Below are 17668 nucleotides of genomic sequence, written 5' to 3' on the forward strand. Positions count from 1 at the left end.
AGGAAGGGATGCCTGCCATGGAAGGGGGTGTGGGAAACAAAATGAAACAAAAGCCTGGTTGAGTTAGAAGGAGAATGTGGAGGACAATCTGCTGGCAGGCAATTCTGCTTTGTTAACACAGGTAGAGAAAAGTCAGTGGTGCCTAAGCTTTAAGGCTGTTCAGGAGAAAGGTCACATCCCTGACATCCCTCAGTCAAACAAGTGATGTTCTTCCTTTTGCAGCTCCCTGTGGCGGGACAGTGGTAGGACAAACCGGCATCATCGAAAGCCTGGGGTACCCTGAGCAGCAGTATCCAGACAACCTGCTGTGTGAATGGCTTCTGCAGGGTCCCAGGGGCCACTATCTTACCATCAGACTGGAAGGCCTAGATGTCCAAAACTCCTCTGAGTGCACAAATGACTTTGTGGAGATCCGAGAATACAACGCTTCTGGTTTGAGAGCTATTTCAGTGCTTCTCTCCCCTTCCCCTGTGCTATGAAACCTCACCAGGGTTGCTGAAGGCATTTCCCTCTGGGTACAGAATGAGCCTTTTCCATGTACAATGTTCTGTCTGCCTTGCTTGCTAAAGCAAATTGAGGCACACAAAGCCCCTTCTGTTTCAGCAGTGACTTGATGTTACTGGTCTCCTCCTGCCTCTCTTGTTAAAATGGAGAGTGATCCTTCAGGGTAACTACCAATCACACATTGGCATCGTCTGTCTCTACTTGATTTTGGCAGGAAATGTGTTGGGCAGGTACTGTGGCAACACTCTCCCTGATGCTGTGGACACCTCTGACAGCTTTGCTTATGTCAAGTTTGCCACTGATGGATCAGTCAGAGCCGGAGGATTCAGACTGCGCTTTGACTCCAGCACTGAAGGTTGGGTTTGCAAGGTTCAAGTTACTTTCAGGCAACCAGCAGTGTTGTGGATCACTTCTTGGAATGCTCTTCTGTATTTGCTCCTCAGTTGAGCTGTGGGCCAAGTATGAATAGAGCTCTGTTATCATTACTTAGCCAGGCTGAAGCTTTGAGGGGTAAGCAGTCTCCTGCTACAATGGATGCTGCCATCAGTGGCAGGTCACACAGCGAGGAGCACTCTCCCACACCATTTTTGCCCAGTAACCAGGCCAGGGACACTGTAACTTACCCTCCCCCAATCCTCCTGATGAGGAGGAAAGCAAAGAAATGCTGTGATGCTTTATGTTATTATTCTGTCCCTTTGGGGTGAGTGCTGTTCTTAAATCTCCCTAAGCCAGAGGGTTTTTAACCAGCAAGTTTGAAGCAGAATCACAGGACCGCAGAACCAGCGGGGCTGGAAGGGACCTCTGGAGATGATACTCAGGCAGGGTCGGGCAGAGGAAGTTTCCTAAGACTGTGGCCAGTCAGGAAATGAGACCCCACAATATCTCAGGATAGCCTATTCAAGGTTGTATTCAGCAGCCCTCAGGGTGAAAGATGTCATATGCTCAGGTGGAATTTCATGGGTTCTACTTTGTGCCCTTTGCCTCTCCTCCTGAGCACAAGGACTTCCAAGAGCTGCCCTGTCAGGACTGAGGACACAGACCTGTTGCTGCTTCACTCTTCTCTTTCATGTTCTTTAGTGCCCATGCAATGCCTGTCCTGCCAAAATATGGATGCTTGAAAAGAAATTCTTTGTGCTAATGGCCGTGAAAAACATCCTGACAACTCTTCTTAACTTCTTCCAGCTTATTTAAAAGCTCAGCTGAAAGCTTTCTTATTCTTTGTGTTTGGGAGTTTGCTTCCCCTCTCTGCTATTTTAGCAAAGAGCTTTATTCCACTCCCAGGACCCTGATAGACACCCAGAGAAGAGAAACTGTGTTAACAAAACTGTAATGCAGGTGGATACACAGCTCAGGCTGTTCCACAGGGGGCTGTGAGGGTGAGGAAAGGAACTAAAGCTCCCACTGCAGGCTGTTAAACTCTATGAAGAGGGAGATGTGCACCATCAGCAATCAAATGCACTCCATACCCAGAACACAACTTGGTATTTGTAACAAAGATAGGAAAGCCACAAAATAAATGTACTGGGAAAGTGGTGCTTAAGATCCCTGGCAGAATTTTGCCTGGCACTGTTGACCAGCAGAGGAGCCCCCAGCCTGTCCTCAGTGCCCACTGCTGCATCCCGCTCGCTCCGTGCAGCTCTGCCCTCTCGTTGGAGAGGCAGAAGGTGAGGGCTGGTGTCGCTGGTTATCCAACCCGGGGGTGGCTCAGCCTTCTGAAGCCTGGCATGAGCCCTTCAGGGAAGGGCTGGAAGGAGCTGCTGTGGTCAGTGAGGGCTGAGTGGTGCAGGCTGGCAGGAGCTGAGCTGTGTGACAAACATCTAGGCAGGACAGGCAGGTCAAAGCCGCCTCTCAGGAGCAATTCCTCATGCACTGTGAAGGTTTGCTTATGCTGTAACCCTCTAAGCAATGGTGTAAGGAGTGTCTCACCGCTTGGGTGTTTCAGAATGTGGTGGGGATCTTACTGGCCCTGTTGGAACCTTCACCTCTCCCAACTACCCCAACCACTACCCACACAACCGCGTGTGTGAGTGGCGGATCGCGGTGGGCGGAGGCCGGCGCGTGGCTCTGACCTTCCATGACCTGCAGACTGAAGAACACTGGAGGTGCTCAGCAGATTACGTGGCTGTGAGTAGGCTGTGAAGGCAGGAAACACTTTCCTGATCTCTTTGTGGAGCACTGATGGACATAAGACAATGATGGCATTTATAGGTCTACATCTGATTTCAAGCCAAACTGTAATTTCACCTGGGGAAAACGGTTACGGGAGAAAGTTCTCTCTGTAGGGTGTCTGAGCTCAGCTGCAGCTCAAACCTGCAGGCCAAGAGAGGGGGTTCTGACCCTTAGCTTTGCTCTTGGGAGATCCCATCTCAAATACTGCATTCAGTTGTGGTGTCCCCAGCATAAGAAGAACACAGAACTGTTGCAGCGAGTCCAGAGCAGGTCACAAAGTTGATCCAAGGGCTGGAGCACCTCTGCTATGAGGACAGGCTGAGGGAGCTGGGGCTGAGCAGCCTGGAGAGGAGAAGACTTTGGGGGGACCTTAGATCTGCTTTCCAATAGCTGAAGGGATCCTACAGGAAGGCTGCAGAGAGACTTTTCCTGCGAGTGTCTAGGGACAGGGCAAGGGGGAATAATTTGGAGCTGAGGCAGAGCAGGGTTAGACTGGAGCTGAGGGAGAAGTTCTTCAGTGTGAGGGAACAGGCTGCCCAGGGGGGCTGTAGCTGCCTCCTCCCTGGAGGTGCTCAAGGCCAGGCTGGATGAGGCCTTGAGCAGCTGAGTCTGGTTGAGAGGTGTCCCTGACCATGGCAGCAGGGTTGGAGGAGATAATCTTGGAGGTCCCTTCCAACCTCAGCCATTCCATGATCTGCTTGGTTTAGAGCATGGACATTTTTGAGTTGTGGTCCAGCCAGAGACTTGAAGAAAGAACTGGAGCTGGTTCTTTAGTGGCTATGGGAAAAGCTCCAGTGTTTTGGAAAGCTTTCCATGTCTCTCCTTGGTTCATGCAAAATCCTGCCTCTTTTGACTTTGGAACTTGGTACTGCTCTTGTTACTTATTATTGTCACTGAAAAGAGGAAAAGGAAAAGAAAAAGAAGGAAAAGGAAGAAAAGGAAAATAAAAAGATAGAGATTGCAACAAACAGCTACTACTGTGTTGAACCTTGCATATTCTGAAGGCAAGGGAGACCCCAGGAAGTTCTGCCTGTTTGTCAGCCCCATGGGTGTTTTTGCCGTGGTTATTCCAGATTTTTGGTTATTTAATACCAAAAACCAAACCAAAACCAAACCAACCAACCAAACAAACAAGAAGCAAAGCAAACCACACCAAACCAAACCAAAGCAAACCCAAAACCTAGAAGCCTGCAGAACTGGTTCTGGTCAGATGTACAAATGCCTCCAGGAACTGCAGGAATGGAAGCTGCAGCTTAGCTTCCCATGGGCTGAGCGTAGCAGTGTGGGGAGCAGCCAGCGGCAGCATGGTCAGAGACGTGAGGGGCTCTCCCTTGGGATTTGTGGATGATCTTCCCCTTCTTTTCCTTCACAGAGAGAGATAGACCAGGGGGAGTTGGCTTTTAATTGAGTAATGAAGCAATGATCTCTGAAAGGAAGATCTGTGCTGCCAGCTTTTGTGCCTCCAGCACTCTAAGGTAGTCCAAATCTCAGCAGGAAACATGGTTCCGGCCTTGCTCGTGCTGCAGAGACAGCAGCAGAAAGCAGCAAATTAACTCCTAGGCTAAGGACTTGTGGGAGAAACTGCAAAATGCATCTGGATCATCATAAAGTGAAACATTTGAGCTCAAAAATCCCCACCAGCACCAAAGGGTTTGAAGGAGACTTTTGATAGAGCTGCTGGTGGCTTTAGCAGGGCTGCAGAGATGATCGTTGGAAAGGGAATGAACAGAGCCGTGGCTGGCGTTAGGAAGTGACTGAAGATAGCAGTGTTGAGCAAACCCACAGGCACTGTCCCAGACAAACTGCTTCAATCCCTGGGATTTTTTGGTTTGGTTTTGTTTGGGTTTGGGTTTTTTGATGTTTGTTTTTGTGGAAAAAAAAAAAAAAAAAAGAGAACAAGAAGGAAAGAGAGAGAGAGGCAAAGCTTGGCTTCTTTGGGTTTTTTCTGCCCAAAGAAGCAAAGCATTTTTGCTGTTTTCCTCCAAAGCCTCACCTGCTCACGCCAGTGGAAGCCTGTTCCAAAGTTTTGGGTAGATTTGGGAATTACCTTGCTGTGAGGGACACCAGTGAATCCTGTATCAAAGATGTGAAGCACTGTTCAATGATACAGAAGGCGCCTGTAAGACTGTTTTGATCTTACGAGAGTTTATTGTGCCCCTACAGGTTTACAATGGCCTCAGACAGAACTCTCCCCGCCTGGCCAAGCTGTGTGGTGAGGTAAATCCAGGCACCCAGGTGAAATCCTCTGGAAACACAATGAAAGTCATTTTGGTGACAGACATGTCCCAAGCCACCAGAGGCTTCAGTGCCTCGTACACATCTGGGGAAGAAGCAGGTAAGGAGTGGGGCTGAGGTTGGCCTTTGGTGAGGCATTTCACAGCTAAAGTACTGCCACTTGGACAAGCAACCAGCCTCCAGTGTCTTTGTTTGTCTTTTACCTCTCTTTGGTGGGAGTAGCTCATGTCTTTAGTGAGCTGAAAGGATGTGCAGAAGTGGAGGGTCTGTGGGGGTTACAGACTTTCTGTGCCTGTTGTGTCAAAATTCAAACGAGAACAACCACCTCTGGTATGGATCACAACTGATTTATGGCTTTGCACTTTGCCTTGAGAAAGAGATGGTCTGAAGTGGCCTCATTCCCTGAGGAGACTCAAAAACCACAGTGCCATAGAAAACTTGAATAATTCAAGTGCCTCCTTATTACTCAGGGGAGCAATGAATTTGGTGGAGCTTGTGAAAGAGAGCAGCTAACCTACTTTTGCAAGCACAGCCTCCAGAGAGCAGGCAGCTGGCAGAGGCTTAATGCTACAGCACTGAGTCTTCCACATTTGATTTTCTAGCTCCCCCCTGCCAAACATCCTCCTGTAGGAGGAGTGCACTGCCCTTGAGGGTGTGTTGCAGAACAGTCTCAAGTCTAGAATGAGGCAATCAGTAGGACTGAGCCATAGTGAACTGGAGCTGCAGCAGGACTCTAGCCAAATGCTAAACCATGCTGGTTGTACTGATGGTGCTGCAGGAATATTTGACACCATGCAGAACCCTTTCTTTGCCTTCCATGAATGGTTTTAGGCTTGCCAATCAATGCTGAAGGATTCTCTTGTGAAGAGCAGTAAACGATGACCAAGGGAAAGGTTTTGATCTGAGCAGCACCTGTTCTCCCTGACCTCAGCACAGCAGGATACACAGGGCCCAGAGTTCTTCCTGCAAGAATTGTTCCCATTTAAAAGAAAAAAATACTCTTTCTTTCCCTTGCAGTTTGTGGTGGAACCCTCAGGGGATATGCAGGAGGGAACTTCTCCTCCCCTGGTCACGATGGTGTCAGCAATTACACGAGTAACTTGAACTGTGAGTGGACCATCGCCAACCCCTGGCACTACAACTCCTCCATCTATATCTCCTTTGAGGATTTCCAGCTGGAGCCGCAGCAGGCCTGCCAGTATGACCACCTGGAGCTGCGAATAGGTTTGTGTGCTCAGCACAGCCATCTTCTGCAGCTCTCTTCACACATGTTTGCAGAGTGCCTGCTGTGATCTCTTCTCACTCTTCAGGCTAAAGGCTCAGGTCTCTCAGCCTCTCCTCGTAAGATTGATGCTACAGTCCCCTCAGCATCTCTGTGGCTCTGCACTGCACTCTCTCCATTAGACCCCTGTCCCTCTTGAACCTGGGGGCCTGGAACTGGACACAATGCTCCAGGTGCAGCCTCACCAGGGCAGAGTAGAGGGGAAGGAGAACCTCCCTTGACCAGCTGGGCACACTCTTTTTGGTGCCCCCCAGCACACCACTGGCCTCTTGGCTAAAAGGACACACTGCTGGCTCATGGTGAACTTGCTGTCCACCAGGACTCCCAGGTCCTTCTCCATGAAACTGCGTTCCAGCAGCTCAAACCCCTCACCCATGCTGGTGTAGAACTCTACACTTGCCCTTGTTGAACTTCATGAGGCTCCCTCTGCCCAGCTCTCCAGCCTGGCCAGGTCTCACTGGATGGCAGCACAGCCTCTGGGTGTCAGCCACTCCTCCCAGTTTGGTATCATCAGCAAACTGGCTGAGATACACTCTGTGCATTCATCCAGGTCATTGGTGAAGATGTTGAACAGGACTGGACCCAGCATGGACCACTAGCTGCAGGCCTCCAAGTACATTGCTGCTCATGACCCTCTGGGCTTTGTTCAGCCAGGTCACAACCACCTCACTGCCCACTCTTCTAACCCACACTTCCTGACTTGCCTATGAGGATGTTGTGGGGGACAGTGTCCAAAGACCTGCTGAAGTTAAGGCAGACAACATCCACTGCCCTCCACTCCTCTACCCAGCTGGTCACACCATCCTAGAGGGTTCTCAGATTGGTCAAGCATGATTTCCCCTTTCTTTCCCTGCTCCTGAAGTGTCTCCAGGGAGAGGAGCAGAGTAAAGAGTGCTTCAATTATTCATAGCCTCTGGGTTGCATACCCATGCCTCATTTCTGTACTCTCTAAGACAATTCCTGTAAACAAATCCATATTTCCTGTCAGACTGCACCACACAATACTGACTGAAGCCCTGACAAGGAGAACAGCCCCAGGATTAATACACAATGGTATCTCCATCTCTGAGCATCAGGAGCTGACTGTAAGAACCAGCAACTGGAAATGTCATAGAAAGCCACTGTGCTAATGCCCAGTGTAGTATGAAGGTTCCAGCTGTCCTCTTCACTGAGGAGCTGTATCTGTCAGCCCTGGAGAGCAGGCTCTCATTTAGCAGAAAATTGTTTCTGAAAGGGCAGGGGCAGGGCTGAGAGCAGGAATCTGCTAGATCCTTATTTATATTCCCTAGGATGAGAGCTCTTGGTTGTACAGCATAGGCTTGTCCTGTGCAGAGCCAAAGCCATGTGTGCATGGGGGCTGGGCAATACCAGAGCTCAGAGAAAGCAACAACAGAACATACCTGCTCTGGTGCTCACCAGTGCCCACTGCTCTCACTGCAGTGTGAGCCTCCAGGCAAAAGAAAGAGGAAAAATGTGGGCTTGCTTTGCTCTACACAGTCTGTCACCTAAGCTGCAGTGTTCATTTTGGCCATACCAATGGTCTTCAGCTCCATGACCAGTCTGATGCCCCAGGTCAGCAGTTTGTGCAGACAACTGAGCACTGAGATGCAGACAGTGCAGAACAGCACTGAACTCTGACCCAGCACAGCCAGCGTGGGACTAGGGAAAGGCCAATACACCAGTGAGACGTTGGAGGGCCCCCAGTGGGGCTGAGATGTCTGCAGTTCTTGTGAGTTACCCACACAACACAACGGCACTGGGTGGGAGAAGGTAGCAGAGCTGACTTTGTATATTCAATGGAGAAATAGTGAATCTAAAAGGAGAAAGCATTTCAAATTGCTTAGGGTAAGATGTTGCTTTACCTTACTAAATTGTCAGGCACCAAGATGCTCCAGGGGAGCTCTAAGTTGGGCATTAGAAGAAACTTCTTCCCTGAAAAAGTTCTCAAACACTGGCCCAGGCTGCCCAGGGAGGTGGCAGAATCCCCATCCCTGGAGGTGTTTGCAAGAGGCAGAGAGGTGGCACTGAGGGCCATGGGCTAGCACCAGCCTTGGCAGAGCTAGGTTGGCCTGGGCGAGCTGGAAGGGCTTTGCCAGCTGCAGCCGTCCTGCGGCTGTGCGCGGGCAGTGTGGTGGCAGGGCTGAGCATGCTGTTACAGGGCAGTGCCCTCCCGGCTCAGGCCTTTTGTGGCAGTGGTTGAGCTTGGGTTTCAGACCATTCCCTCCAGCCTGAACCAAATCCTGCAGCACAGCCTTGCTGTTTGCGTTTTGTTTGTCAGCAGTTCAGGTCCCTGGCCAGCTGGCCCCGGTGTGTGTCTGTTGTCCCCGGCAGAGGCTCAGCAGCCTGGCTCACAGCTGTCACAGCCACCTCGTAAGAAGTGCAGGAAAGGAAAAGTGCACTTCACCTTTTCATGCCCAGGGTCTGGTGAGAGCCTTCTGCTTGTGCAGTCAGGATCATTTGTAATGCACGTTACCAAGGCATTCCTCTGCCTAGCTGCCCTGAACAGAATGTTATTGTAGGGCACCTTGCAGCCTGTGCTTCAGGCATTTCAAATCGGGGCTGGGTCACTCTATGTGACAGAAAGATGAGGTTACTCAGGCACTTTACATGGAATAACTGTGAAAGGCTTTGAAGACTGCCCAAAGGTTCTCCCTCTTGCCCTGCAAGAAGAGCTGGAACTAGGAGTTGTGTTTGGGGACTTCTCAGAGCAGCAGGCTGCTGTTGCTACAAAAGCAAACCTAGGAGTGTCCCTGCCTGGGTGTTAGGAAGAACACTTCACATTTAGTTTCCTTCTCCTGACAGTGTATCAGTAATACACAGAAACTGATTTCACAGCATCACAGAACTGTAGGGGTTGGAAGGGACCTCAAAAGATCACCCAGTGCAACCCCCCTGACAGATCACCCACAGCAGGTCACACATCCAAGTGGGTTTCGAAGTCTCCAGAGAAGGAGACTCCACAATGTCTCTGGACAGCACTTCCCACTGTTTTGTCACCCTCACAGTGAAAAGGTTTTTCCTCTTACCATCATGGTGGGTAAGAGCTTACACCAGCATGAGCAAACATTGCCAAGGTTTTTCCTCTTACCATCATGGTGGGTGAGAGCTTACACCAGCATGAGCAAACATTGCCATGGCCTGTGCTGTGCTTTCCTTTTCGCTTTGAGTCATGTGAGCAGCTGCTGGCAGGTTTTGCCATACACAGCCAGGATGTTGAGCTCCCTGGGAAAGAGATGCCCACTACTACTGCAGCAGTGACAGCTTGCTGATGGATGAGGCACATCCCTAGGAGGTAGAAAACTTAAAAGCCCCCCTGGCTTTAATGAGGATGTCACAAATAGGCTCAACACACTTCCATGCCAGCAGGTCCTTATCCCATCTCTTCCCACTTTACTACAGATGTTTGAGGGCATGGTCAGGGTTTATGGGTCTGATGGGTGCGGGAAATGTGCAGGAGAAGGAGTCCAAGCTAGTAAATGGATGGATAACACAGCTGTAGAGAAAGCTTCCTTGTGGTGGAGAGTTAGGTCCCAGCGATGAGGTCTATCTACACCCCTCACACACAACCAGTTCTTAAGTCTGACCTGGACTTCTCTCTGATTTCTAGTGAAAAACAAAGGAAGTGCAGGTTTGCTCTGCATGCCTTTGCAGCAGGTAAAACTGTGTGGGGTTTTCCTTCTTTACTCAGGGGATGCTGATGGAGAGCTGATAGCCAAACTTTGTGGTCAGGCTGCACCTTCTGTACCACTAGTCATAGCTGCCCCCCAGGTCTGGGTGCACTTTGTGAGCGATGAAAGCACAGAAGATAAAGGATTCCTGGCCCACTACACCTTTGAAGGTAAGGTGCTTGCTAGGCTGTGGCCCTTGGTGACTGAGGGGAATGCTGCCATTTGTTTGGCAATACTGAGAATGCACAGGATGGGATCAGCTCTCAGAGAGGTCCTCCAAAGAGCCTGCCACTATTTATATCCATCTAAGACTAGCATATGAAATTTCAGATTGATTTCTGCCTCACTGTTTCCATTGCCCAGGCTGCATGTGGAGATTTTGCAATGCAGTGCAACACTCAGAGCAGCTGCTTGCTCTTGGGAATGGGGATGTGACAGGTAGCAGCAGCCAAGTTTGACTGGCCTCAAGCAGGCCCCCAGAGTGCCAGCATGGCTGAACTGCACTCTGCTGCTTGAACTTCTGCACTGATTTTGAAATCCTCTTCAAGCCATATCAGGGAGAATGATGCCACTTTGCCATCTCTGTGCCTGTCCTCCTGCCTCTGCTGAACATTGCCTTCTTGCTTCCACACACATCAGTAAGCTTTGGGCTCGTGCTGGTCCCAGAATGGAGTCTGAGATAAACAAATGGAAGATAAGGTGGAAGAGGAGGTGTAAGTGTGAGCTGACAAGGGTTTGGCAGAGCTGTATTGCAGAGCTATATTAAGTGTCAGAGTAAATGCAGATTTTCGAGGTCATTGCACCTCTTTACTCACTGCTCAAAGATGTCAGGCCTGGCCTTTCCCCAGGGAAGATGTTGCTGTGTCAGTCTAACTTATAGTCTAGGACTGTTACAAGCTGAATAATCTTCCTCTCTCTTGATAGTGCTCAGTGCTGAAAATGTTGCTTCTTTTCTCCAGCCTGTGGTGGTGTACAGTCAGGTGAAGGTGGAGTCATCTCAAGTCCTAACTACCCAGAGCCTTACAACAATCTGAATCACTGCTCCTGGCTGCTGGAAGCCCCCGAAGGTGAAACCATCACTGTGAGTAACACAGTGCCATGGCACTACCAGAACCACCTCCTGAGTCTTGAGGAGCAGGTTTGGGACAATTTGGAAAATCAGAAATGTGGAGGAGCTCCCTGAAGAAGAGAGGGAAATGAAGGTTACACAGCCAAAGTGATGGTGCTCTCGAAAAGCAGAAGGGTCCCTGTGGAACCTGACTTCAGAACACAGCACCAACTTCTCCTGAAAACAATGACTCTTGTTTAGGGAACTAAGATACCTCATGTTATTATCATCAGCCAGTCTCCAGCTGATACAGCTATGTCCTCTTTGTGCCCAAACAAGCCTCAGTCCTGCTTGGGATCTCCTGTGGCTGCTTTTCTGAGGAAGATTTTCTGGTCTCTGTGTTGACATTAGGAAGAAATTCTTTGCAGTGAGGGTGGGGAGACACTGGCACAGGTTGCCCAGGGAGGCTGTGGATGCTCCCTCTCTGGGGGTGCCCAAGGCCAGGCTGGGTGGGGCCTTGAGCAACCTGGGCTGGTGGGAGGTGTCCCTGGCCATGGCAGGGGTTTGGAACTGAATGATCTTTAAGGTCCCTTCCAACCCAAACTACTCTATGGTTCTGTGATTAGATGTGAATGGATAGTCTCACCACCATGAGAATAAAGGGCAAGTGTGAAGATTTTTCATCTCTGCAGGGAAGTTACAAGCCACTAGGAAGTTACTTTGGTGCCTTAGTGGTTAGTCTGGAACCTAATATGAGGGCTGATACAAATGAGATGCCACTCTTACTTCCCAAGAGCTAGTAAGGCTGTCCCATGTGCTACTTATGTGAGCCAAGCTGTTGAGACACCAATTTAAGCTTCTTTACAACCAAGCAGTGCTGAACTTCACTAGCTGAATTATTTGGCTGATCACAGAATCATAGAACCATAGAAGAGTTTGGACTGGAAGAGACCTTATTGCTCATCTACTCCAACCCCCCTGCCATGGGCAGGGACACCTCTCAAACAAGGCCCCATCCAACCTGGCCTTGGACATCTCCAGGGAGGTTCCATCCACAACCCCTCTGGACAACCCATTCCAGAGTCTTGCCACCCTTGTAGTGAAGAGCTCCTTGCTAAGATCCAATCTAAAGCTATTCTCCTTCAATTTCAATCCATTTCCTCTAGTCCTGTGGATGGACACTCTTGCAAAAAGTCCCTCTGCAGCCTTCCTGCAGGATCCCTTCAGGTACTGGAAGGCAGCTCTAAGGTCCCCCTGGAGCCTTCTCCTCTCCAGGCTGAACAGCCCCAGCTCCCTCAGCCTCTGCTCACAGCAGAGCTGCTCCAGGCCCCAGCTCATCTTTGTGATCCAACAGGTCCAGGGTGAGATCCAGCCCAGAGCAGCATCTGAAAGCAATTCTGTGAAAGCACATTGCAGATTTCCATGGAGTGCCTGTCCCTGACTTCCCTGTCATGTTCTGATTTGCAGCTGCAAAGGTGGTCCTGAGAAATGCAGACACCCAGCCCTGCCCATCCTGCTGCACCACGTTGTGACCATTGCAGGCAGGGCAGGAACAGTTCGGTAGAACACAGCATTTGCATTAAGCAGAACTAATTGTAATCAGAATGAAGTCAATTCCTCTTTCCAAAGCACAAAGCAGCAGGCTCCTCAGTGCAAGCAGAGTAACCTTTTCCAGCACAAGCTGCCAGTTGCAGTTGCTGGTGAAGTTCCAACCTGGAACCACTTGAGCTACATTTGCATTGAGTCTTCGCCTCAGATAGAATTCATTGGAAACAAACAGGCAGAGAAGTTAGAGGGAGAAGTCGTGTGGTTTGGGTGGGGTTTGGATTTCTTTGGTTGCAGAGGGGTTGGTGGTGGCTTTTGTGCTTTTTGATTGTTGGGTTGGGTTGGGTTGGGTTGGGTTGGGGTTGGCTGGTTTGAGTTGTTGGGTTTTGCTAAACTTTTCTCCAAAGATCCCAATCCTGGAACTAGCTAAAAATCCACTTACTGGAGGAGGGCCAGGCTCCCATCAGTGTACATTGATCTTTGAACATCAGCTGCTCCAGGAGTCACTGGCTCAGCAGGCTAATTCTGTGAACTGGAAGTCCCACCTGCATTCATATCCCTCCAAGGAGAAATGGCATTGGTGTGGGAGGGGCAGGAGCTGCCTGCTCAGCCCAGGCTGTTTATGGGATGCAGCCAGGCCCACAGAAGCAGCCATGCAGCTCTTCAATGGCAACCAGGATTGGTTTAGCAGCTGCTAAGTGTTCTGATTTGAAATGATGATGAGCAGAAGCAGCAAACCTTCCTTCTTACCTAGCTGCTTATGCTTGTTTGGATGTCAGATTTCATGACAAGAAGCCTTGATGGCAGGGAAGTGACTCCAGGCTGCTTTGAAGCAGGTGTTTGGTTTCCTATGTATAAGCCCCAGTAGTGCCAGTGTTCAACCTGTGCACTCCTCTTCCTTTCCTGTGATCAGGCTAAGTGGTTGCTGTTCCTCACAGTGGCAATGCTTGCAGGAAAACATCAAGGTGAAGTGGGGGTTGCAAGGATGCCCCCAGGACAGGAGTGGAATGGTTCCAGCTCCTTTGTGGGGGTGGCTGCTGCTAGCTCCTGACTGCCACTCTTGTGTGTTGCAGCTTACTTTTACAGCCTTCCAGGTTGAAAATCACTCTCTTTGCAAGTGGGACTCTGTTACCATCCTGAATGGTGGCTCTCCTGGCTCTCCTGTCATAGGAAAGTACTGTGGAAACACATCCCCTGGCACTATTCGCTCTGGCTCCAATAAGCTGCTCATCATCTTTAACTCTGACCACTCAGTTCAAGGAGGTGGCTTTCATGCCACATGGACAGCAGAATCTCTAGGTAAGAGAAAAAAGACCACTTTTGGCAGGTCTGACATAGCAGCCTGTCATGCCTATGCAGCACATTCCAACTGCAGAATAGAATCATAGAATCAGTAAGGTTGGAAGAGACCTTAAAGATCACCAAGTCCAACCTGGCACCCAAGACCTCATGAGTAACCATGGCACCAAGTGCCACATCCAATCCCCTCTTGAACAACTCCAGGGATGGTGACTCCACCACCTCCCTGGGCAGCACATTCCAGCAGCTAACAACTCTCTCTGTGAAGAACTTTCTCCTCACCTCCAGCCTAAACCTCCCCTGGCACAGCTTGAGACTGTGTCCTCTTGTTCTGCTGCTGGGTGCCTGGGAGAAGAGAACAACCCCCACCTGGCTACAGGGAGTTGTGGACAGCAAGAAGGTCTCCCCTGAGCCTCCTCTTCTCCAGGCTAAGCAACCCCAGCTCCCTCAGCCTCTCCTCACAGGGCTGTGCTCCAGACCCCTCCCCAGCTTTGTTGCCCTTCTCTGGACACCTTCCAGCATCTCAACATCTTTCCTAACCTGAGGAGCCCAGAACTGGACACAGGACTCAAGGTGTGGCCTAAGCAGTGCTGAGCACAGGGCACAATGACCTCCCTGCTCCTGCTGGCCACACTGTTCCTGATGCAGGCCAGGATGCCCTTGGCCTTCTTGGCCCCCTGGGCACACTGCTGTCTCCTGTTCAGCTGCTGTCACCCAGTACCCCCAGGTCCCTTTCTGCCTGGCTGCTCTCAGCCACTCTGACCCCAGCCTGTAGCACTGCCTGGGGTTGCTGTGGCCAATGTGCAGCACCTGGCACTTGGATGTGTTCAGTCTCCTGCCCTTGGACTCTGCCCACTGTCCAGCGTGTCGAGGTCCCTCTGCAGAGCCTCTCTGCCCTCCAGCAGATCAACTCCTGCCCCTAGCTTGGTGTCATCTGCAAACTTACTGCTGATGGACTCAATGCCCTCATCCAGATCATCAATAAAGATATTGAACAGGCTGGGGCCCAGCACTGATCCCTGGGGCACAGCACTGGTGCCTGGCTGCCAGCTGGCTGTGGCACCATTCACCACCACTCTCTGGGCTCAGCCTCCAGCCAGTTCCTAACCCAGCTCAGAGAGCTGCTGTCCAAGCCAGGGGCTGACAGCTTGGCCAGGAGTTTGCTGTGGGGGATGGTGTCAAAGGCCTTGCTGCAGTCCAGGCAGACCACATCCACAGCCTGCCCCACAGCCACCAGGCAGTCACCTGGGCATGGAAGGAGATCAGGTTGGAGAAGCAGGACCTGCCCTGCCTAAATCCATGCTGGCTAGACCTGATCCCTTGGCCATCCTTCAGGTGCACAGTGATTGCCCCCAAGATGATCTGCTCCATAATTTTCCTCCTCTTTAATTAATTAATTTAATTAAGTCTTCATGGAAGAGCAAAGGAAACACATGGCAAACCCCTTCAGCAGTCCTGAGATAATCCAGCACTAAAAAAGTCAAACATGAAAGCATTGCTGTCTGCTCTCACACAATGAAATCAAATCCAGGCTGCTTTTAGACTTTCTGAGCCTCTCACTAGCATTTTCCTGCAGTCTGTTGATGGATACCATGCCCACTGCCCTCCCAGCTGTGGTATCTATTGTCACTGACCAGGGGACATTTCTTTCCTTGCATAACAATTGCTTCACAGTTTGATTGGGTTTAAACTCTTACAATCAGGCAGAGCTCAAAGAGCAGGCCTGACAACAGCTTCAAGCTCTTCCTCTGCAGTGGAGCTGAAGATGGCACATGGAGGGTGGGATTGGGATACTTTCAAAATCTGCTTGAAATGATCCTCTCTTGAAATGAACATCTCTCTGGATGAAAAACACAACAGCAACCAAAGGTAGCTCCCCACTTGCACACTGCTCTTCAGGAGGTGACTAAAGGCAAGTGTGAGCGTGCTGGCCAGTGGCTCGGAGCTGATAGCTGCTCCCCAGTGTCACCTCCAGCTGCACACCTCTGGCTGAGGCTGATACCTCCCCATCAGGTAATGGTCTAGCAGGACTCACACAGTGAGCTGCTGGAGTGTGTTAAACATGCCAACAGCCTGTGCTTGCACGGTCACCCCGGGTTTCAACAGCTCTCTGCTGCCACCGGGATCTTGTGTGCAAGGCAGCACACTCCTCAGTGATTAGCATCAACGAGCAGTGTGCATGGGCAGCACTCTTCCTGTCATCTCCTGTCTTATATACCTGCTTTCCTTCCCTCAGCTTTCTGCTCATTGGTCCACCAAGAATCTCTGGGCTTCACACCTGAGCACAATCTGGCTCTGTATCCACAGTTGCCATTTCTAACAGAATTATGAAACCCCAAATCTTCCCTTTCAGCCCAATGCATCTCTTTTAATTGAGAGGAGAGGAGAAAAGTAGAATGTTATAAACCTGTATTTTTTTCCTGCTCTTTATTCATTCTTCCATTGTGTCATCTCTGAAATAACAGTGAGTTGCTAGCTCTGTACACACAGCCCCAGGCAACTACTCTTGGCAAGTTTCAGATTAACTGAATTGATGATGTATAAGACCACGAGCTGCCACAGAGCCAGGACCAGCCAGTCCCCCTTGGAATTAATCCATTAGCAAGTTTTAAAGAGGTTTATCAGCCCTCTCATAATCCCACCAAGATCCCTGTGAAGATCCCTGGGGCTGCCTGGGCTGGGGGAGGAGTCATCATTTTGCCCTGGCAAATGGATGCAGCTTGAGGGGATTCCTGTGTGGAACTGCACAATTCACATGCTGCAGAGTGAGAAGAAAGAGGATTCAGCAGCAGATGGAGTCTTTTCTATGGGTGGTCTTTCTGAGTCATGCTAAGCATGCTGTGGGGTATGGGAAGGACCCTGCAGGGTCTCAGGAGAAGCTCCTCATTAATGTATTTCTGACCCTGCAGAAGAGGAGTCTGAGGGGAGACCTCATTGCTTTCTACAGCTCCATGAATGGAGGTTGCAGTGAGGGGTAGCTGGGCTCTTCTGTTGAGGATCAGACAGAACCAGAGGAAATGGCCTCAGATTGCACAGGGAAGGTTTGAGATGGACATTAGGAACAATTGCTACACTGGAAGAGTAGGGAGGCACTGGAACAGGCTGCTCAGGGGTGGTGGAGTCACCATCCCTGGTTCCAGAACCATGTGGCCATGGCATCTGGGGACTTGGCTTAGTGGCCATGGTGGTCTTAGTTCAGTGGTTGGACTGGATGATCTTGGAGGACTTTTCCAATCAAAATGATTCTGTGATTTTGATTCCAGTCATCAGGAGCTGATAGATGGACCAGAACAAACAGGATGAACTGGCAAGGAGAAGGAGCTTGTGAGGAAGAGAAGGGGAAGTACAATGAGGGACCTGCTCTAGAGTGTAGCTACCTCCCTGCTGCAGGATTTGATTAAAAGAGTAGTACATGAAGTTTGAATGGGTGCCAGGGCTTTCCTCTCTCCTGCAGCCACAGAAGCAAGCAGCCATTCACAGCTGGCACCAACAGGAACTGTGTGAAGGTTTCTCCCACTTGTTGCTGTTTTTCCTAGGATGTGGTGGAGTCCTTCACTCAGATAATGGTGTGATCAAGTCCCCTCACTGGCCTCAAAACTTCCCCATCAACACCAGGTGCACCTGGACCATCATTACACATGAAAGCAAACACTTGGAGATGAACTTCCACAGCAACTTCCAGATTCCAGACAGCAATGGAAGCTGCCAGAGCAGCTATGTGAAGGTAAAATGATTGTTGAGATTAGATCAGCAGTGCTTTCAGAAGTCATGATTCCAGATCCTGTTTTACAGTCCCCATGGCTGGGTCTGGTGGGGCTCAACATTCAGGGATACAGACTGAGTCCCTGTGTCAACACAGTCAGTTCCCTGCATGCCCTGGGAACTGGCTTGTGCATACTTTCCAGTTCCATCAGCTCT

At 50.3% G+C, this 17668-nt stretch overlaps 1 protein-coding gene across 1 annotated transcript in view; it reads left to right on the forward strand.

Moving 5' to 3' along the window:
- CUBN (cubilin) overlaps window positions 1–17668 on the forward strand; it is a 173561-nt gene that overhangs the window by 117233 nt on the left and 38660 nt on the right. The window contains exons 46-54 of the mRNA XM_054171388.1: window positions 223–432; window positions 719–859; window positions 2447–2628; window positions 4837–5008; window positions 5926–6132; window positions 9879–10028; window positions 10818–10939; window positions 13525–13750; window positions 17287–17474. Of these exons, the coding sequence (XP_054027363.1) occupies window positions 223–432; window positions 719–859; window positions 2447–2628; window positions 4837–5008; window positions 5926–6132; window positions 9879–10028; window positions 10818–10939; window positions 13525–13750; window positions 17287–17474 (1598 nt within the window). The remainder of the gene's footprint in view (window positions 1–222; window positions 433–718; window positions 860–2446; window positions 2629–4836; window positions 5009–5925; window positions 6133–9878; window positions 10029–10817; window positions 10940–13524; window positions 13751–17286; window positions 17475–17668) is intronic.

Source organism: Dryobates pubescens, chromosome 21, assembly GCF_014839835.1.
Source record: "Dryobates pubescens isolate bDryPub1 chromosome 21, bDryPub1.pri, whole genome shotgun sequence".
Taxonomy (NCBI): domain Eukaryota; kingdom Metazoa; phylum Chordata; class Aves; order Piciformes; family Picidae; genus Dryobates; species Dryobates pubescens.